Below are 21,419 nucleotides of genomic sequence, written 5' to 3'. Positions count from 1 at the left end.
TGTTTTTAAATAAACATGCAAAAATTCATGTTATCTTGAATAATTTTGCACTGGCCAGTTGTGATTATTGGGGGGGTTGTAACCACCCCATCCCCCCCCGGAAATTACGCCTATGTGCCTAGGTGCTATCAGCGCTGTTTCCCATACTGTTTCACAATAGGAAAGACTGTATAATTTTTGATCAGGAAAATCAGGTAAGATAATGGGACAGTTTTAGCATAAAATAAATAAATGAATATTGAATAATTCTTTATGAAATGAGACTGCATTTTACCCCCTGTATTATACACTGAACTCATACAGCACATTAAAAATATCAAATGATATAATGCCCTTGGCTGGACAAAGAGGTGTGAAGTTGTTAAAGACTGTTTTTTTTTAGAAGGGTACAGTTTCTTAGACATAAAGAAACCACAATGATGGAGCAGTTTTTGAGCATTTTTCTAGAATAATTTTACCACTGGGTGTCATGCTTTTGCTGTACTGTCGTTGAGCTGATGATTGGCTAAAACTGCAACGTCACTCTCTACGTGCCTCGGTGACGCCCCGCACTTTCCCACCATGCAGCGGGTGATGTCTGAGGAAAGATGGCGGAAGGAGGTGCGGCGGATCTGGATACCCAGAGAGGAGAGGTCGCGGCACTGTTGAAAACACAGCTAAAAAAGGGAGACACATGGTAAGACATGAGCTGAACCCTTTTCAAAGATACCGCGTGGCCTTTGGCTGGCTCTGCCGAGGCTGTCAACGCCACGAAGGATAAGAAAGCCGAGGTGACGGGCCGTGTTGACAGTTAGCTTCGAGCTAGCTAACGGGAGCCTGTCAGCTTCATGTGTGTCAGCTTGGCAGGCTAGCGGTGCTTGAGCTAACGCTCTACTGTTAACGAAGAACGATAGACCCCACATATATTTGAACGTTAAATAATGTATTATGATGGTTATATACGCTACTTCCAAATTAACATCTCCCTATTTATTTGATGACACGAACTCAGTGATGTTGCATTTATCTGATCTAGTTAGCAGGCTAATAGCTAATTGGCTAGTCTACAGCACTAACGTTAAGTGGTTTGCCAGTCACAGTGGGTTCATCCGTCGACTTCGGTAGGGCGGAGTCGAAAAAGAAACACCTGTCAAAATCACAGAGCCAGCTGGCCAGGCATGCAGCAACTTGAACTCAAATGGGTGTCCATAGTGCTACTATTGCAACTATCAATTTGTGTTATTTTAGCTTCTCAGTATCAGATTTGTTGAGAGCACTGATAGCCTTCACCTGCCGAAGTATTCCTATTGCCACCATTTAACGTGTAAAAAAGAAATAAAAGCTCTGGTTTACACCGTAAAGCTTGTTGCATGACCCTTAAACAATCTAGACTGATTAGCAGTGTCTCATCTTGCTTTTATAAGAGCTGAAATTAGATTACTGCTTGCCCTCTCTACAGGTACCTGGTGGACAGTCACTGGTTCAAACAGTGGAAGAAATATGTGGGATATGACAGTTGGGACAAATACCAGATGGGTGACCAGAATGTCTACCCAGGACCAGTTGATAACTCGGGTCTTCTCAGAGGTAAGACATCACCATTAGGAATATATTGTAAATACTATGTGGTACATATGGACCTCTGTGTTCAGGATAGCTTTATCATTCTGGAAGTAGTAACAAAGAGTTCAGAGGAAAAGGGAACAAAAACAACATTGTTGACAGACCCCATAGACTAGCCTTTTTGGGGGGTTCATAGAAAGCTCTCCAGCATACCTTTTTCTTTGTGTGTTTTGTGTTGTGTGAGACAGTCACTGCAGGGTCACTGTTGTAAGTGCTTTTCCTCCCTCTGTCTGCTTGCTTGTTTCTCAACCTTTCTCTCATCCCCTCCTTACCTCTAGATGGGGATGTGCTGGCCATCAAGGAGCACCTCATCGATGAGCTTGACTACATCCTGGTCCCCACAGATGGCTGGAATAAGCTCGTCAGCTGGTATGGATTGACAGAGAATCAGGAGCCAATTGCACGCAAGGTAAGGGTTCCGTCTTCAGCATAAGACTATGAATGGATTTTGAGGTTGAAAAATGTTCCACTCGCTGCAATGAGAATAGAACCAGTAGGTCAATGGAAAAACCAGCAAAGGTGGTTTTCTGTGTTGCAGTTTAATGGTTGTGGTTAGTAGCTATGGTGTATAGTATGGTTTGTGTTGGGTTTAAACAGAGAAATGTGAGTTTATGGCCATTAGAGATCGGGATATCAGGAGTGCAGCCCAATTGTAATAGAAAGTTGAGTTCTGTAACATAGAATAGTAAAAGACAGCCACATGATATTAGAGAACTATAGTTCTCCATGACTATATTGACAGGGCTCCACTGCTGCTCATTATACATTTTCAACAAAAAGCAAAAGTCTGGCACACAATGTTGTTGTGTTTATTGGTTGCCTTGATTGGCCAGTTAGATGTGCAAAAAATAAACTGCATAGGAGCTGGAAAAAAATATTATATAAGATAATACTGGGTAAAGGAAGCAACAATTATGGTGTTTTTCATTCATTTCCTTCAGCTTTTCATTCATTTCTGTCATGAACTGCAATTATTTATTTTAGGGATGATACATACTTTCACAAACATGTTGGTACTGTAGTGTAGAGTGAAACAAACTATCGAATGGATGTATTTGTGGTTACAGTTGATTAGTCAGTGGAATACTTAATGATGGCGCCTACAACTTAACAGGACCTACGGTATCAAATCCCCACTTCAAATCTCGCTAGTCATGGCATCATGGCTGCTAGAAGAGGTTCCTCTTGCCCCTACATCTCTATCATTCTCTCTCTCGTTCTTTCTCCCCCTTGCATTGACCCTCCCATTTTGCCATGTATGTCGTGGGACGTATCGGGTGGCCGCGAGGTTTCTATTTTCAGGCAACGTTCTGGATGACTGAAAAGCTACATGGAGCGATCTGCGAGACACAACATGCAGGAGGTTCATTATTAGTTTTCCTCTTCTTTTAAACTCTTTGTTTCTTTTGAGGGGTTGTCATCCTGAGGTGCAGGGGGGACACAAGCGTTAACAAGGATTTAGGAGGATTGTAGGCACAGGTTTGGCGCTACGTTTCCTTCCGTTGTCCTCTTCTGGTGTGATATGCCAACACCGGTGGAGTGTTTCTGCGTGTCCTTGTTTTTTGAAGGGGAGAAGTGCCGGCTGAGGTCACACTGAGAGAAGCAGCGCAAAAGCTTCTGAGAGGAGTGCGAGAGGCATAACCAGTATGGGGGTGAAGGGGGTGGGTGGGGTAAATGGTTTTGGCTCAGCTCTGGTTTGAGAAATTCTGCCAGAGTTTGGCGATGAGTTAGGCTTTTGTGCCGAGTTTACAAACACATGGGAGTTGTGTTGAGGGGTAGGATGGGCCTACCGGGGTATGGATAGGGAAGGGGTGGGGGGGAGAATCTGAGCCGTGTGTATGACTACTGCAGTTCTCAGGGACGTGTGTGTGTGTGTGTGTGTGTGTGTGTGTGTGCGTGTGCGTGCTCATCGGTGAAATAAATAGACTGGGACCCCTCAGCTGTTTCCACGAGGTGCTGCTAATTTAGGCACTCTGACTCTGCTCCTATCAGATGAGTGGCAACCAGGCCAGCAGACTGTACTTTGTTAACCATGAGAAACAGAAGCTAGTTACAACCACAACTTTACCAGACACCTTTCATTGTTTAAGACCACAAACAAATAATTAGAGAGAGGTAATGTAAGAGTTGTACCCTGGACTTGCATGGGCTGATTACTACATATGATAGCAAGCATACTAATTAATCTTAGTAGCACAGCAGTTGTTTTCTTGTATTTTGGCTTGTCATGTACCTGTTACTGCCTGACGTTTTCAAGACCTACACCTTTACTTGCTGCAGTCAGCTAATGTAGCCCAGATATAGCACAAAATTAATATATATAAAAAAAAAAACATTGAAATTATCCTGAGTACTAGTATGTTATGCATCTTTCTCATTAGAGCCACTTTTGCGTAGTAAGAATGTCATGTGTTAACACAATTTCTTCACATACTTTATCTGTATATATAGTATTTGAGATATATTATTTGAATTGAGTTCTGCACACATGCAATGTCATGTCATGGTTTCATTCAGATAATATGGACGGTTAATAATTTCACTGTGGGTTTCCCAGGTGGTGGAACAGGGTATGTTTGTGAAGCACTGCAAAGTGGAGGTGTACCTGACGGAGCTGAAGCTCTGTGAAGACAGCAACATGGACAATGTGATCACCAGACGCTTCAGTAAAGCTGACACAATAGGTAGGCCTGAGTCACTCTGGAGTAACTGTCTATTTACACTGGCCTCCCAGGAGTTCCAAGTTGACTTGCATTTTGTCATATTTCATATTTTGTACTTGGATTAAGGCAACTTTTAAAACATTAATGAACAAAAACTATTTTGATTTTGTTCATGAATTACAGAGGATGTGTAGACTTAGCCATGCACAGGCTCACTGTTTCACACACACACACACACACACACACACACACACACACACACACACACACACGCACGCACACATGTAATAATTATACTTCAATAATTGCGTAATGTCTGAACAAATGTGGTCTTTTGATGAAGAAAGATCTTATTTGCTATTGTTATTTTACTCTTCCCCACTGATAACCACACTAAGTTATTTAAGGGTAATAAATCAAAAGTTCCCCCTTTGGTGCTCGAACAATAGTTAGTCTTTTTTGTGTGGATAATATTCACGCTTTGCTGCAGACATGATTGAGAAGGAGATGAGGAAGCTGTTCAGCATCCCTGATGAGAAGGAGACCAGGCTGTGGAACAGGTACATGAGCAACACCTTTGAGCCTCTCAACAAACCTGACAGCACCATTCAAGATGCTGGCCTCTACCAAGGACAGGTAGGGACTTTTCTAGTTTGTGTCCCTTATGTAACCGTTTGAACAGCTCTGCAGGGTTCTTTGCCAGGAGTCGGCCAAAAGAAACGAAAAATTGTATTTGACCAAATTGACACAGAGCTGTCCAAATATGGCTTCTATGTAGACAGTTATTATTCCTGAGCTCAGTGAAATATGCTCTAGTTTCAATTGTTTTTCAGATAGCTTTTCCTTATTTGTGCTCTCTGCCAGTGAGCCCTTTTAGGCCACAGCAGAGTGGATCTTCAGAAAACCCCTATGTTTGTGCTTTGTTTGAATCTGTATTAAACAGGTTATCGGGACCTGCAGAGGGCAGTCTATCTGATCTCAGTGCCACGTTCTTGAATAACTTTCTTTTTTGTGCTCAATTCTTTCTTCATTTCTCCGTGATATAATTTAAAGGCCGTACGTGGTACTGTGACTAGTTTCCTCTTTGATGTTCTGTAGAAGTTTGAGTCTCTTTACGTGGTGCTCTTGTCCTTTTATTTTCATCATTGTGTCTACTAACTACCCAGTTTCTCTTGTGGATAAACACTGAGCATAAACAAGTACGTTAGGCACCAAAAAACCTCGACACAGGGTGGTTCGAGCAACAAATGCAACAAAATTCCAATCTATGGTGATGGAAAACGGCAAAGCAGAATCAGATTTATATATCTATCTATTTATATCTATGTCTGACAAGCTGAAGTTATGTTAACACAATGTGGTAAGACCGTCCTGTAATAAGAGGGTCACAACTTCGAAACCCACGCTTATCGGCTGCTTTTTGTAAGCTGCTTAAACTGTGCACACATATCCTGGCATCCACCTGGCAGTGGACTAGAGCAGACACAGTCTCTACACAAGCCTAGATTAATTTAGACACCTGGCCACAATGAGCCAGCAGGCTGTAGATCGCGGGGCTGTCCCGTTCACCAGCAGCTGTTTGAGTATTGTTTAGCCTCGGACAAATCCTCACTTTGTGAAACGGTGGAAAAGATCCATCCAGCTCCCTGTCTTCACCCATTAGAAATAGCAGTAACAGGTCATTGGTTCTACTTGTAGCTTTTAAGAAATCAATGGAAAAACACATCTGTTCCTTTGTGTCCATATATTTAAAAAGTATACCACTTTTGTTCTGAATATCTGAATAACCCATTAATTGTAGTAAAAAAAGAAAGGGGGGGGGGAACAAAAGTAATTCATCCAACTTAAGATTAATGCAACTGAACACAGCTTGTTTTTGCTCTGAGTGCTGAAAGCATCTTCAATTTCAGTAGACCACAGTATGGGATGCAAATACTTACACGTTTGGTGTCTTTAAACTAGTGTAAGCAGATGGAGCCCTATTTTCTCTCTGCCGTCTCCCACAGGTTCTCGTAATAGAGCAGAAGAGTGAGGATGGCTCATGGCCCCGAGGCTCCACGGCACCCAAGTGAGTGAACAGCACATCACCTGGCTTATATTTCTATGTTGACTAAAGGAAAACGTTACCACAGAAATAGAATTTCCACGCTTTATCCAAACCCTACTGTTGATTTACCAAAAGATTACATATAGGCAGTGTATTATTGAATTGCTAAGGAATTTTTTTTTTTTTTACTTGGTCAGTTTGAAGGGGAATAAAAGTAATGTGATGTGGCACCAGAATTTGTTGTGTGGAAAGCTGTCAAACGCCTTTCAATAGCCACCTCTTTGGAAATTGTTTCCCTGCCACTACAGCACCTCATCATCTTCAAAAATATTCCTCTCTTTAGGACTTTGCCACAGTCTACCTCCTTTGCTTGACCTTTTGTTGCTCACATATCCCTCCTACTTGTTTGAATTCATCTCAGTTTTATTTGATTGACACTCGCACACCTTTCTGGAACAGCTCCTTATTTTCTCTACTCTAACTCATGATCTATTCTTTATCTTTTGAAGGTCATCTGGTGCTTCCAATCTCTCTGCTTTGCCAAAGATCTCGCCTTCATCTCTCACAAACAATCATAACAGCAGCTTCAACAGCAGGAAGTAAGGCTTAGTAGTGGGTTGAATAGCTGAGGGGGTGGGTTTGGCTTGCCAACAGACAGAGATGGAGTCTGGAGTATTGCTCAGCACAAACCGTTCACATTAACCTCGCTGGAATTTCTGATCGAATTGGCTTCCTGCAGAAATTCCTGCATCTATTTGCATTTTGTTTCTCAGCTCTCTTCTGCTCAATCAATCTCTTCATGCTACATGATCAGCTAGAAGTATCTAAGTATGAAGTTTGTCCAACTTTGTTTTTGTACAGGTCTGTCTCTGCCTGTGGTTTGGGTCTTAAAGCTATCTTGTGATGATACAGATTCAGCTGTAAAAGCTGATAGCAGGGAGGGGGAATGGGCTTACGAGGGATTGATCTTTTTTGGATTTTCTCCAGACAGCAGTGCTCTCTATAAATGGCTTGCCCGTGCCTCTGGGTGCCTTACTTAGCATTTAATTATGCTAGTGATAGTTTGCATCTGATTTTCTACCTTACTAATTGATAGCTCTGGCTGGCTATGGCTGCATGATTATGGTTAATGTGATAACTATTTTACCCACTAATGTGTGCTACAAGGTCTTGATTTCACCCTTACTGTCTTGTACAACATTCAATCACAAACAATACTAGAATAATAAAATATAAGCAATGTATTTGGGACAGAGTAACAAGCCTGACACACTTGGTGCACATTTGTTCAATGATTTAACACCAAGGTATTTCCATAATCTACTTTAATGAATACAATTGTTCATATTTAAATTCAGAAGCATTTTCCTAAGTCTGATCCATTTTTCTACTTTGCTTATTGCTAAATACAAAAATTAAAAAGTTGACCTATGTAAGATTTTTCTGCCCCCCTGTCCTTCTCAGCCCGGGTTCAGACCGACTTTAGCCCTGGGAGAAAAAACACAGTCCCTCTCATTTTCAACACAAAGAAATGCAGAGTCGTCCAGAAATAAACTTAACCTGGTTCAACACAACATCCTCCTACAGGGTGCAGTGGTGGCCAATCAAATATGTGTAAGCACACATTTCTGGTAGATAACTATGTTACACGAAAGGCATATTTTTACTGTTTACCTCGCGACTGCTGTAATGAATTATAAACTTATTTTGAGTTGCAAAATCCTGTTTTGTGAACCCGTGTTGGCATTTGATAAGCCTTCAAACTCATGGATCTGTTACTCAAACTGAATCAAAACAGTCCTGGATCTTATTGTGTATGTAATTACAAGTTTCCAAAGATAAAAGATCAGCACTGTACTATTTGGCTATACTTGGCACAGACTCTTTGCAACTGTTAGTTATCTCAAAAAACAACATATCTTTTGTTAGTAGTTCAAACTGTTTTCAGATCCTTTAGGTTCTTACTTTTTTATTTTACTGCCCACATCTCCCATCTTTACTGTCATTTTAGTTTCACGACACATGTCGCACATTCAGCTCGCTTTTCCAACTTTGGGCTCCCTGAGTCATTCTGCTCAGGAGAACAAATAAAGTCATTGTTAATCATAAAAAAAGAATAAAAAAAAAGAATATCACAGTATATGATTAATCATGCAGCTCAGGCGCAAGGCTACATTTTCTAAAGCTTTGCCAGTCTTTACCATCTTAACATACGAGGCAGAGGTGAAGCAAGTACATGGTCAAATCACAGAAACATCTCAAATATCAACCAGTCTGGATTTCTTGCTATGACAAAATGCATTACAGCTCACTTTCTTTTCAACTTTCAGTTTCTGTTTCCTGAAAATGTCCCTGTAGCCTAGATTAAGGTTTGTTGCTAAAGCACTGGGCCCTAGAAGCTCTGTCAGCCCTCTGCTAGAGAGCACTGCTCGACTGTGGGTGGAGCTTTCGCCTCCGCTGTGTAGTAGACTTTACTGTCCCCTCCTTTCACCTCGTGTGTGATTTACTGCATGCTGGAGTGTGTCCGTGTTTGTGCGTCTTAAATAAACACTCTGCATTGTCTTTTTTGATACTGGAGGAATGTAGAAATAATAGCCACAAGCTAGGCCACCCTGAAAAATCAATATTGATAAAGGAGGAGGGTGTTAAAGAGAACTGAGTCTGTCCTTCCTACACTCACTGAATAAAAAGAATATCTCTTATTTTTCAGTACACTATATAATACTGCCCTGTACTTCAATTTGAAAGTATACACAATATTGAGTTACATCCCTGCTTTATATTGTTTGATCGCAGTGGCATCTTTCTCTGCACAGAGTGGGTGACTTGGGGAAATTGGATCTTTACTCCCAGCAGCTCTCCTGTCCCTGATTCACTGGAGTGCCAGAGCTGTCGTTTCCTCTGAATTATGCATGGGCCCCTCTTCTTTCTCATATGAAGCGTTCCCGCATTACATAACACGCCTTTTTGATTTTTTTGCGGTTTGGGCCTGGTCGGTTTAGCCTTAGTAGCGATGCTCTGTAACAGCATAAGTTTCATCGTCTTACGAGGCGGTGTCCCCTGATATTGGCAGGCAGTTTTCTCTCCTTGGGTCTCTTGGTCTCTTTACCTCTCCTCTCCCCTGAGCTCATTGCGATGCACACGTTCTGCAGTCTAAGTGACCTTCAAGATTACATTTCATCTGCTCCTGCTCCCCTCATTGCCTGCCTTCTCACACACGCATACCAGCCCCTGTGATGAAACTAGCCCTTTCTTTCGTTTATTTTTTTAGACCCTCCCCTTTAAAAGCTCTCATACAGACAGCCATGGCATATTAAAGAGGGAGTGTCAAAGTGTGTTTGAAGGGTGCTAACGAGAGAGAGAGAGAGAGAGAGAGAGAGAGAGAGAGAGAGAGACTGCAGCCTCAGCTGGATGCAGTGGATCAGCTGCTCTCTCCATCCCCATCTTATTTCTCTCATCCCCCCCCAACCTCCCTCTACTGTCCGCCCCTCCCCGCTATTCTCTCTGCCTCTCTCTCTCTGTGTGTGTGTGTGCACCTCTAGCTTCGGTAGCAGTAGTCTTGAGCATCCTTGCTGCTGCCGATGCTGCTATAAATATCTGCTGGTAGCCGTAGAGCGGCAGAGAGCAGCAGGCAGGCCGGAGGGAGGAGCAGAAGACCAGAGGACAGCACAGGACAGGGGGAAGGGGTCTGAAGCAAAGAGGATAACAAGATGACAGGCGGTCAAGCTCGGAAAAGAAGAAGGGTGGAGAAGAGAGGAGGGGAGCTCTTTAGTTAGCTTTAAAAAAGAGGAAGAGTGTGTGTTAATGCGTTCTGTGGTTTGATTGTTGACCTGGCTGGACTTGGAAGTCAAATTTAGGTCTAAACTTGGTTTCGGACTATATCCAAACAAGCTACTGGATCTGCACTGGGTTCAGCCGAGTCAATATTAGGACTCAACAGTGGAGACTGAAGCTGGACCTTCCTTCCCCGGCCTCTAAAAAACAGGCTTTGCATGCGCCAGACCCAAACCGAACCCCATCCGAACTCCATCCAGGCTGCTGTTTGTTCAGTTTTGTGCTGACATGCGGGCCGGCATGGGCCGGGGCGGGGCTGAGATGCCATGCTCCTGTGTTGCTGGTGGTGCCTGAGGCCTGAGGCGGTGGAGCTGGACAGCAGGAGGGTGGACCACCGTGTGCTGAACTGCGAGGCCAGTGCCTCCACCGCCATCACAGCTGTCTCCCTTGACCAGTGGGAGCCAGAAACGACCAACACTACCTTGCAGCCCTCCCAGAGGTCTGCTAATTGCTGCAGTTGGGGATGCCTAGCTTTAAACTCTCTCTGATTGTCTAGGAGGCCTGAGAGTCTTGTTCAGGGGGGCTCATAGGTTTGAATAGTAGGTTGGTCTTTGGTTGAAGAGGAAATAGTGGAAATTGAAGCTGTATATTTGCCTGGTGTTTTTTTTATTTTTTTTATGTATTGAGTGTATTAACAACTTTATCCTGTTTTTAAAACCGTATATTCCCACATAAATGTAACCGTTACATATATTCGTACAATCAGACAAATCAGTCAAAACATTTTTTTTATTAGCTTGTATCATTTTGGCAAACGCTATCCAACTCTTTATAACCAGTCTGTTTGTGATTCTTGTATGTTTATTGCACAGCGTGAAGAATTCAAGCTATGGTCTACCGTCCTACCACCCCTACAGCAACAGCTATGACTACTCGGACCAGAGCAGACAAAGTGAGCGCTCAGGCCTCTGTGGACTCTCCAACCTGGGCAACACGTGCTTCATGAACTCTGCTGTGCAGGTAACTGCATGCTTTCAGGGAACTCAACACAGTCTAGGAAAGTATGAAAAGTTATTCTATTTTTTTTCCCCAACTTCCCGAGTCTAGAAGAATTTATGTATTTATATATTGATGTATACATGCCAAGGAGTATTGAAGGGGTTCTGAAGGATTGTGGTGGCCAAACACTCAACTCATTTTTCTAAATTCTTGTAATATTTAATTTAGTTTTTTAAAAAGTGACGCATTAGAAGTTCGAAATGCAGATTTTGTGAAGAGCCTAAATCCATCCTCTCCTGCTTTTGCGCCCCCTCAGTGTTTAAGCAATATCCCTCCACTGACGGAGTACTTCCTCAAAGACAAGTTCACAGAGGAGCTGAATGAGGACAACCCACTGGGCATGAAGGGGGAGATTGCCAGAGTCTACGCCGAGCTTATCAAGCAGCTGTGGTCGGGCAAATTCAGCTACGTCACCCCAAGGCCTTTCAAGGTGACTACCTGGAAAAACTTTAGTCTGAAAAATTGTAAGATTCTTTTAAGCAGTTTTATATGTTGGGGTTACGACCAAAACGGTGCACTGCTTATACATTTTTGGAAAGGAGGTTCTGTAAAAGCGCTATCATTGTGTCACCCACAGTAAGGCAGTTGGAGCAGGAAGCAAATGTATGTCTTTGGAGTATAAACCCTACTATCATAACTGCTCTGAAAGATACAAACGCACAAGTAGGAAAGGAGCAGACCACTGAATGGCCTAACACACCAGTGTAAAAGCCTGGTGAGTGAAGGGTTTTAAAGTGCAGTTAGCACCAGTTTTGAATCCTCAAAATAATAGATTTAACAATATGAAAAGGGCGATGTTGATATCGGTAGTTTGGGTGCAAGCTTGTATACAACTGTTGGGGCTAAATCGATGTTGATGAAGTCTTAAACACTAAAACCGATGGCCAAGAAAGAACAAGTATGTTAAATTTGTCTAAGAACAGACTAACTTTCATTTTATCGTTTTCTAATATTGGGCAGAAAGTATCCTAGTTCTTCTGTTTTTGCGCCTCTCCCCATGTCATGTCTTTTCATGTGTTTTCTGTCCTCCAGACCCAGGTGGGCCGCTTCGCCCCACAGTTCTCGGGCTACCAACAGCAGGACTCTCATGAGCTGCTGGCCTTTCTCCTGGATGGCCTTCACGAAGACTTGAACCGCATCAGGAAGAAGCCCTACATCCAGCTGAAGGACGCTAACGGCAGGCCTGATAAGGTGAGATAATAATGGCTCTGAAAATGTGTTAAATTGTCTCCAGATCTTAAAGTGTATGTAGCTGGCCAAACATATTAAAAAAAAATAATGACAAATAGGTGATGTGTATATATGTCTTTTTATAGGATTAGGTTAATTAGCAGATTGTTCAATCAGTTATTCTGTCCTAGAGAATGCCATCCTGAATTGGCACATCTACTTTTTTTCAAGTTATGCTTTATTCAGATTTGTGTTTATCTATATTTTTCACATTTTTAGATCTTACATTCTTTTGTACTAGCTAGTTTGTCTGTTGTGTCGTTTATCTCAGGTGGTGGCGGAGGAGGCGTGGGAGAACCACATCAAGAGAAACGACTCCATCATTGTGGACATCTTCCACGGCCTTTTCAAGTCCACCCTGGTGTGTCCTGTGTGCGCCAAGGTCTCTGTGACTTTTGATCCTTTCTGCTACTTGACCCTGCCCCTGCCCATGAAGAAGGAGCGGACACTGGAGGTCTTTCTGGTCAGACTGGACCCTCTGGCCAAACCCACACAGGTAACATGCAATGCACTTGAACAGCACCGAGTGTCCTACCCTGACATTATGATTTCACGTGATGCGTTTCCGTTTCAGTACAAGCTGACCGTGCCGAAGGTGGGCTACATCTCAGACCTGTGTACCTCCCTCTCCAACCTGTCTGGGGTGCCTGCTGACAAGGTATAAACAGCTCTGCTCTGGGCAGTGATAATCTCCTCAGACAGCACAGACCAAAATGCTCTATTCCCTTTAAACTGTACATTTCCCAAGAGTCTTCTGACTACTTTTCTCGTTTCCCCCAGATGATTGTAACTGACATCTACAACCACCGTTTCCATCGGATCTTCGCCACCAACGAGAACCTCAGCAGCATCATGGAAAGAGATGATATCTATGTGTGAGTGTCAAACTCTTTATAAGACATATCTATTGGCTTATTTGAAGCTAATGTTCTATGTGATTCTTGCTGCTAACATGTAGCATATTCAGTGTGATTTCAAAACTGACCACCCTTCTTTCTGCAGATTTGAGTTGGCGGTGAACCGGGTGGAGGACATAGACCATGTAGTGATCCCAGTGCACCTGAGGGAGAAGTACAAACAGTCGGGCTACAACCACACCAGCACGCCGCTGTTCGGGCAGCCCTTCCTCCTCGCCGTCCCGAGAACCCTCAGTGAAGACAAACTCTACAACATGCTGCTCCTGCGCCTCTGGTACGTTCCATTATTGAAGATTCACACGAGCCTAATGCTGGTCACCTTTGATGTCAGCTGATAAGTCTGTCTTGTCTACATATATATGTCTGCATATATGAAAAAAAAAAAATTCTAACAAAAGGTTTCTCAGCAGTTTTTTGTAGTATTAAGTGTCCTTAATAACATACTAAAAGTTTACCAAAATTTGACCACTAGAAAGGGGTCATTTTCAAGATGGCGTCCGAGCCCATAGCCCAAAGAGAGGCCTGTGTGTGTGAACCCTCCAAAATGGTCACTCATTTCAATTTGAATAAGGTAATACATATGTATTGCATCCTCTATAGATGTTTTTGAGTATAAAGGTGGGATTATACTAAACTCAACAAAACTAAATTCACAATTTTCAGCAATTCAGAAGATGGTGGAAGAGAATACTGACATTTGATATTGCTTCAATATTGCATGGTCGTATGACAGGCTGTGCTCTCTCAAAGCAGCGCCTGTCCCACTGGTTTGTGGAGGCCATTACCTCTGCATACAGAGTGGTCAATCCCTACCATCTGGAGTGACAAGTCACTCTACCAGGAGTGTCTCCACGTCGTGGACGACTGGAGAGGTGTGCCCTGGGAGGAAATACGTGCTGCGGCCTCATGGCGTCGCCAAGCACGTTCTCACGTTATTGCAGGGTGAATGATGCCACGTGATTGGGCGTGGTTCTCCGGCTGAGGGCCTCTGCTGCATCCTTGTGTGGTGGGTACGCAGGCTTCCTCGTGACTCTGTTGGTATGAGTCATCCAGTGTGAAACACTGCCTCTGGCGGTCAGTAAGGATGAAATAGAACGAAAGTTACGTATGTAAATACAGTTCTATGAATCCTGGATGACCGCCAGAGTTCTTGGTCACTCGGAATCTTGCGAACCCACGAGAAGATTCTGAAGGAATGAGCTCGGGGTGACACCGGAACTTAATACCTTGGCTAGGGTCACCCCGAGGTCACAGGTGACTTTGTTGATATAAATACTCAACCTGCACAAGCGCAATATGGAATATATTCAGTGTGAAACACTGCCTCTGGCGGTCATCCACGATTCATAGAACCATAGTTACATTCGTAACTTTCGTTAGCGGTACTGAGCGTGGCAGCCCTGTTTTGACTAATTTTACAGTATCACACAGTTGTATGTATTCTTTGTTGGAATCAAAAGATTCCACTAGGCAAAACAATGAGAAAGGAGAAATATGCAATTACTTTGAAATTGCATTATTAAATTGTTATTGTATTCGCCCTTATTTTTCACATTAAATATGCTTGTCACCAATTGCTTTAAAATTCAATTGTACCTGTAATCACTTCTCTATCATGCAAATATGCTAATTACAATAGTACATGGGCAAAACATGTATCAGGCACCAGTATTCCTGGTCTAGGAGGAATACAAAGGAGTAATGGTCATTTTAAGGACCTGACGGCTGCCATTTTGAAAATGGGGCCTTTCTTGGGGTCAAACTTTGGTAAACTTTTAGTATGTTTTTAAGTACATCTGATACTACTGTAAACAACTGAGAAATCTTTTGTTAGAATTTTTTTGGGGTCAGGCCATATTTGCAGCTGACTAACAAGCCACTTTGGCAGGCAATCAAGAAGCAATTAGACAAACTGTAGAAGAAGTCATTTAGCTTGTTAAAAAGGAAAAACTGTCTTTTTATTTATTTTTATTTTAAATTAAAGTTGCTGTGAATAAAAGTGGTTTTGTGTTTGCAGCCGGTTTGTGCGATCTTCAGTAGAGGAGGTTGAAGAGGATTGTGAGGAGACACCGCCATCCAAACCACACACTGTCAATGGTAACGCCACTAATGGACTTTTGGAGGAGGGATCACCGAGTGAGTGCACAAACACCCACAAACTCAGACAAGTTACAATCAGATACTTTACCTGTAAAAGTTTTGACCTTTTCAAATGTCTTACTGTATTTAAGCCCTTTGCTATTTAAAGTCATTATTCTTTAGGGGCCAGCCAAGGTGCTTTTTAAAATGTTTTCTGTCCTCCGTCAGGTGAGATGGAGACCGATGAGCAGGACGACGAGTCCAGTCAGGATCAGGAGCTGCCCTCTGAGAACGACAACAGCCAGTCAGAGGACTCTGTGGACAACGAACTGGAGAACGGTGTGGTTGGTCCACAGAACTCCACCAAATGCCAGCAGACGGCCGGACACAACAGAAAGAGACTTTTTACATTCCAGTTCAATAACATGGGAAAAACAGACTTTACCCTCATCAAGGAGGACACCAGGCAGATCCGCTTTGACGAGGGACACCTCCGACTCAGTGGTAGGAACCGGAGTAAAGCAGGGAATAAATGAAGAATCCATTTTGGGAAGAGAACAAATCCTCACATAATATCCTCAAGAAAATATCTTCAAGAAAAATATCTTCAGACTCCTCATCTAGTAGCCGATCATTTAAATTGTTATTTATCAAGGGTTATTGGAACTAGGTATTCACATTCTTCAAATGGTGGATATCTTATTTTGCATTTATGATCTCGCCACAGAAAAGCAAATTAATCATGTTGTAAGCACCAAAAGAAATGACCCCGTAGATGCATGGATGAAATAACTGAATTGATGATGATAGTAAAAATTAATGATGACTCATATGATTTTTTTTTTTTTTTTTTTTCATACAGACCGCTCTTATCTCTCCTTGGACTGGGAACCGGAGATGAAGAAGAAGTACTTTGATGAGACCGTTGTCGAGGTAAAGCCTATATCGGAAGACGTTCTCTGATACCAATATCCAACACCACAGTGTTAAGAGCAGCTGGTGCACTTTTTAGCATGCATACTGTGCAGTGTAGAACAAGTGCAGTCTGCCATCCTGTTATAAAATATGGCAATGTGACCCAGACAGGAGCAGCAGGAAGGTCCTGGTAACAAGCGCGACTGGTTTTGTAATCAAAAGGTCACAGATTTGCAGCAGCCACTGCATCCTTAAAAAAAAAAAAAAAAGGCAACCCCCACCTTGCTCACTACCAGATGTGATAAATAAGCTGTTTGTGGCTGAAATGATTATGCTGCACTGTTCTCTGTTCTGCCTCATAGATTTTAATATCATTTTAATAACTAAATATTTACTCTCTATCCAGGTACTAAACCTATTCTGTAAAAAAAAAAAAAAGTTTTAACTTGATTCAATTAGTAAGACAGCTATCTTAAAGGGGATCTTTGGTATTTCTTTTAACCTGGACCCTCTTTCCCATGTTTTAGTGTATAAGTGACTAATGGGAACAACAATTTTTGAAATTGGTCCAGTATTGAGCAAGAGCGCTGCAGCCAGCAGCGGCCAAACGGCTGCAATGTAATCCTACAGGGCAATTACGCACTGTCAATGTACATTCACTAAAAGTGTTTGTTTTTTGCCGCTGATAGCCTCAGGTTGTTGCTATAGGTGTCTAACACCTTTTATGCAAAGGGCTCTTCAGAGAAATAAGATGTTTTTCTTCACCTTTCACTTAATCCTGTCCGTTTTGTATTGTGTCTAATGTGCAGGACTTTGACAAGCATGAGAGCATGGAGTACAAGCCTCAGAAGAAGGCTTTCTTCAAGCTAAAGGACTGCATTGAACTTTTTACTACAAAGGAAAAACTGGGAGCAGAGGACCCATGGTAAGAAGCGCAGCACAATTGAAACGGGAGGTGACACCACCTATCAGCCGAATGCTGCAGCACGTGAGGTCAACAGCATTTGCTAACATGCAATGTGCATCCTGTCTCATAGGTACTGTCCAAACTGTAAGCAGCACCAACAGGCCACTAAGAAGCTGGACCTGTGGTGTCTGCCACCGGTGCTGGTGGTCCACCTGAAACGCTTCTCCTACAGTCGTTATATGAGAGATAAACTGGACTCCCTTGTGGATTTCCCTCTCAGGTATGCACGCACGCACGCACACTCACACTCTCTCACACACACACACACACACACACACACACACACACACACACACACACACAACAATAAATCACTGCAGCAGAACACTGCATTTTCAGCAATTTATCCATTGTTTTTACTTCACCCACATACAGTATATGCACACCCACAGTATATACATATGGATGAATACTCTCCTGTACATTAAGGATGTAATTACAAACACATCTTATGATTTCCTTCAGTAAAATAAGCTCCATTTGAAGGGTTTCAAACCTGATGATTTGTCTGCCTCCACAGTGTGTACTTACATGTCATATGCTGACTTACAGTACACTATGTGATGTGTTTCCTGCAGAGACCTGGATATGTCAGAGTTCCTGATCAACCCCAATGCTGGGCCCTGTCGCTATGACCTCATTGCTGTGTCCAACCACTATGGCGGGATGGGTGGAGGCCACTGTAAGATTCACCACACAGAACACTGAGCATGGTTCATCTTTCCTTTCCTATCATAGCTATGGGTTCCTTTATGCACAGACACTTAAGAAACATGCTGCGCAAATATAGTATTCATCATATGCCTGAAACTCATTGATTGCAGCAGGCTAACAAGCTTAATGTAAACATCAGTCATGATTGGTGTTATTCCTTGTCAAACAGAGCTTTGTTTCACTCACCACAGGCATTACAGCGGGGATACGCAGCACTGCATTTTTTTAAGTTTGCTGTAAGGACTTCTTGCCTTGATTTCTTTTTTGACTTTGCATTGTCATTCTGTTATAATTATCAGCAACCCTGTGCTTGTGTTATGGTTCAGTTGTTTTGAATATGCTTTTCACTGTAGTCACAGCCAGAGTTTTCAACATGAGTGTGCACTTGTTACTCTCACCCCTATTTTCCACCGGGCGTGTCTGCACTGCGTTCCGGGCGCGTTGCGGCCCCCGCGAGCAATCGCGGCCATTCAAGTCAATGTTTGATAATCCACCGGCCGCGCTGCGTCCCAGAAGCGTGCGTGAAGCGGCTCTCCGCTCCGCTAAAGATACGCGCCAGGTCTATTATCACGCCAGCCGCGGGGCGTTCGGACAGCCGGGCAGGAAGTGAAACAGCGAAAGTATCCAGTCAATTTACCAAAACACACCCCCCAATATTGTATACGTCTCATTTACAACACCACGGACGACGAGAGATTCATCTTGGCGGTGGAAAAACAGAGTGCTTGGAGTGGAAGGTAGATACTAGCTTAATAAACATGTGATTGTTCTGTAAAGTACTAAGTAGAGACAATAAAATCTGCGAGTCGGGCAGCAAGACACTCCGCTTCTGAGACGCTCCCGGTGTGGTATGGCAGAGGACAGAACAAAACCGGAACACAGCAAAGACGCGCCCAGTGGAAAATCTGGGTTAATCTCAGTAACAATGCACAGCTGTTATCTGGTATCGCTTTATTTGCGCAGATTATTCCACATCAGTTATGCTGATATCCGTACTTTGTGTGTGTCGTGGGCTCTGTAACAAAATGCCAAGAAATGTTTTTGGACATTTTGGAATTGAAAATGCAGGAGCTCCAAGCACATGGCTGACACAGTTCACTTAGCAAAGTGTTTTATTAAAGAAACGGTAAGAGTACAGAATGGTTCACACACAACCTGTGTAATACTAAATTCTTGTCATTAATCTCAGATACGGCTTACGCCAAGAACAAAGACGATGGAAAGTGGTACAACTATGACGACAGCAGCGTGTCTCCTGCCAACGAAGATCAAATAGTGGTGAGTGTCCTCATTGGCAAAAGCCAGGCAACAGTACATACTGGCTATATATTCATCAAAGGCCGTTTTGCTGGACACAAACTAGAACGGTTCATTTCATCAAAGTAATGCACTTCTGAAGTTGTCACCAATTGGGATTAATTATTACATTGCTGATCTCTCAGAGACATTCGACCGTGCTGATGCTTCCAACGAGAGCACTAATAAGGAACTGAGGACTCTCTCTTTTTTTTTTTTCTGGGGTTGTGGGTATTTTGTTGCCGTTACTGTTCTTGGACAGTTCTTGATATACAGTAATTGGCACATATAAACAGCTCAGTGATTCAGTCAAGAGAGCCAAATAATGTGAAGCCTCATTAAGATGTGTTGACAGTGGGGGGTGTTGAGAAAGTTCGTAGGGGGCTTTTACACCGTACTACCCACTGACGATTCCACTAGACATACACTAAATTAGTTTGTCAGGTTCACACAGCACAATCACAGCTACATCTTTTTAAATGACTTACACATACTGCTGTTTGGAAAATGTGTTTAAAAGAGTCCATAAACTCCGTAAGGAAAGCTTGTGCGCCTTATATTTATTTAATGGGTTAATTCATTGAGAGGTTTGTCTGTTTTCTGGACATGACTGATCCAGGGTTCTCAGTCAAAGTGCAGTTTTGCCAATAAGAAAGTTGAGGAGGATAAAGGGTAGGGCCGGTGATATTATATTCTTTGTTATTGTAAACAGATCCAATGAACAGACCTAAGATAACAACGTGTTAGTCTGTCTCACAATACTTTCACTTTCAGTACGATCACTGATGTGGACAATGGAGCTCTATGACACAGAGGAAAAAAACTACAGTATATCAGGCTTGTTAGTACGTCCAAGTCCTTTGTTAGTTTTGATATTTTCATAGGAACAATATGAAAAATATCGAATATCGCCAGACTAATCCTTAAACCTTTCCTTGACGGACAGATTAGTCATCATTTGTTCAACCAATTAAAATTTAGGAGGTATTCCTATAGTAGGTTTGTCTTGGGAAGAATGTCCACAAACACCGAGCCCTTGGGGCAGGCTGTAATTAATCCTTTTGACGCGTTATGAAAGGCTTAAAGAATTGCATGGTCATGTTATTAGAAGTTAGAATGCAAAATGTAAAGTGTTGACGCAAGTTAAAAAGGGAATTCTGTGTAAAAACAAAGCCACAGCAGTGAGTTCTTTGTGTAGCTAGTAGGGCTGTCAAACGATTACATTTTCTTAATCGTGATTAATCGTTGAATTTCTACAGTTAATCACGATTAATCGCATGTTTTATCACATGCTTAAAATTCTATTATTTTGCATTTCAGAACTGTTTTTAAGTACATATTAACAATGGAAAGCAACTCTTACCAGTGTATCTTCATTGGGAATCAAATGAATGCAAAGAAAGTGACTTTATGAACTTGATTTTAAGATTTGTATTTGTTTATTATACATTTAATCTAGTCACACATTTTAATCTAGAGTCAATATTAGGGTTGGGTCTTGTTTGGTTTGGATACCGGTGCTAAAGCCGTACTTTTAAAACGGTACCGGTGCCTGAACCGATACTCAACCACCAGATGGGAAAAGGGCATTTAACAACAACTTTGAATGCATCACGAGGCTGGAAATTACCAGTTTCATTGAACGCACCGTCTGTGTTTTTCCGACGGCAGCTGCAGATTGTTACATCCCGGTGTTGAATCCTCTACAGTGAAATACAGACACACTTTACACCGTTTAGCGTTAGCTGTCAGCATTGTAACCGTGTTTAATCCAGCTACTAGCTAGCGGTAGGCTAACGTTAGCTGCTGTCGAGTATAGTGTTAACTAGCGTCACGTGCAGCAATGTTTCTGTTTCTTGTAACGTCTGTTTCAGAGCATCAGAGAGAAGTGCAGACATATCAGTGGCACCAGAATGAGGCACCTAAATCCGTGTCACTATTCCTGCAGCAGCAGGATGTGTTACGAGGAAGTACGGCAAAATAGTAGCCTGTTAGGCACGACCCAAGCCGAGTGAAGTGAACATAAATTAATAAATGGCGGCATGCGATTAATACGATTTTTAAAAAATTAACGCATTATGCTCGACCCTTAATCGCATCGCGATTAACGCGTTAATGCTGACAGCCCTAGTAGCTAGCTAACTTTGTTACTCACC

General features: G+C 42.5%; 1 protein-coding gene across 3 annotated transcripts in view; it reads left to right on the top strand.

The window, feature by feature from the left end:
• Positions 1 to 569: 569 nt before the first annotated feature.
• The window catches only part of usp15 (ubiquitin specific peptidase 15), a 23,742-nt gene continuing 2,892 nt past the window's right edge, over positions 570 to 21,419 (top strand). The window contains exons 1-21 of one of the 3 annotated variants that reach the window (XM_078281585.1): positions 570 to 676; positions 1,439 to 1,566; positions 1,881 to 2,011; positions 4,160 to 4,286; positions 4,756 to 4,901; positions 6,272 to 6,333; positions 6,822 to 6,911; positions 10,959 to 11,106; positions 11,402 to 11,575; positions 12,178 to 12,336; positions 12,647 to 12,871; positions 12,950 to 13,033; positions 13,156 to 13,250; positions 13,378 to 13,566; positions 15,310 to 15,428; positions 15,600 to 15,875; positions 16,234 to 16,304; positions 17,096 to 17,211; positions 17,324 to 17,473; positions 17,832 to 17,935; positions 19,157 to 19,245. In XM_078281585.1, the coding sequence (XP_078137711.1) occupies positions 588 to 676; positions 1,439 to 1,566; positions 1,881 to 2,011; positions 4,160 to 4,286; positions 4,756 to 4,901; positions 6,272 to 6,333; positions 6,822 to 6,911; positions 10,959 to 11,106; positions 11,402 to 11,575; positions 12,178 to 12,336; positions 12,647 to 12,871; positions 12,950 to 13,033; positions 13,156 to 13,250; positions 13,378 to 13,566; positions 15,310 to 15,428; positions 15,600 to 15,875; positions 16,234 to 16,304; positions 17,096 to 17,211; positions 17,324 to 17,473; positions 17,832 to 17,935; positions 19,157 to 19,245 (2,772 nt within the window). In that variant the 5' untranslated portion in view covers positions 570 to 587. Of the gene's footprint in view, positions 677 to 1,438; positions 1,567 to 1,880; positions 2,012 to 4,159; positions 4,287 to 4,755; positions 4,902 to 6,271; positions 6,334 to 6,821; positions 6,912 to 10,958; positions 11,107 to 11,401; positions 11,576 to 11,722; positions 11,861 to 12,177; positions 12,337 to 12,646; positions 12,872 to 12,949; positions 13,034 to 13,155; positions 13,251 to 13,377; positions 13,567 to 15,309; positions 15,429 to 15,599; positions 15,876 to 16,233; positions 16,305 to 17,095; positions 17,212 to 17,323; positions 17,474 to 17,831; positions 17,936 to 19,156; positions 19,246 to 21,419 lie in introns of those variants that run through there. The other 2 variants (XM_078281586.1, XR_013503887.1) reach the window with 2 other exon arrangements.

The sequence above is a fragment of the Sander vitreus genome, chromosome 23 (assembly GCF_031162955.1).
Source record: "Sander vitreus isolate 19-12246 chromosome 23, sanVit1, whole genome shotgun sequence".
Lineage (NCBI taxonomy): Eukaryota > Metazoa > Chordata > Actinopteri > Perciformes > Percidae > Sander > Sander vitreus.
This window is presented reverse-complemented; position numbering and strand designations above follow the sequence as displayed.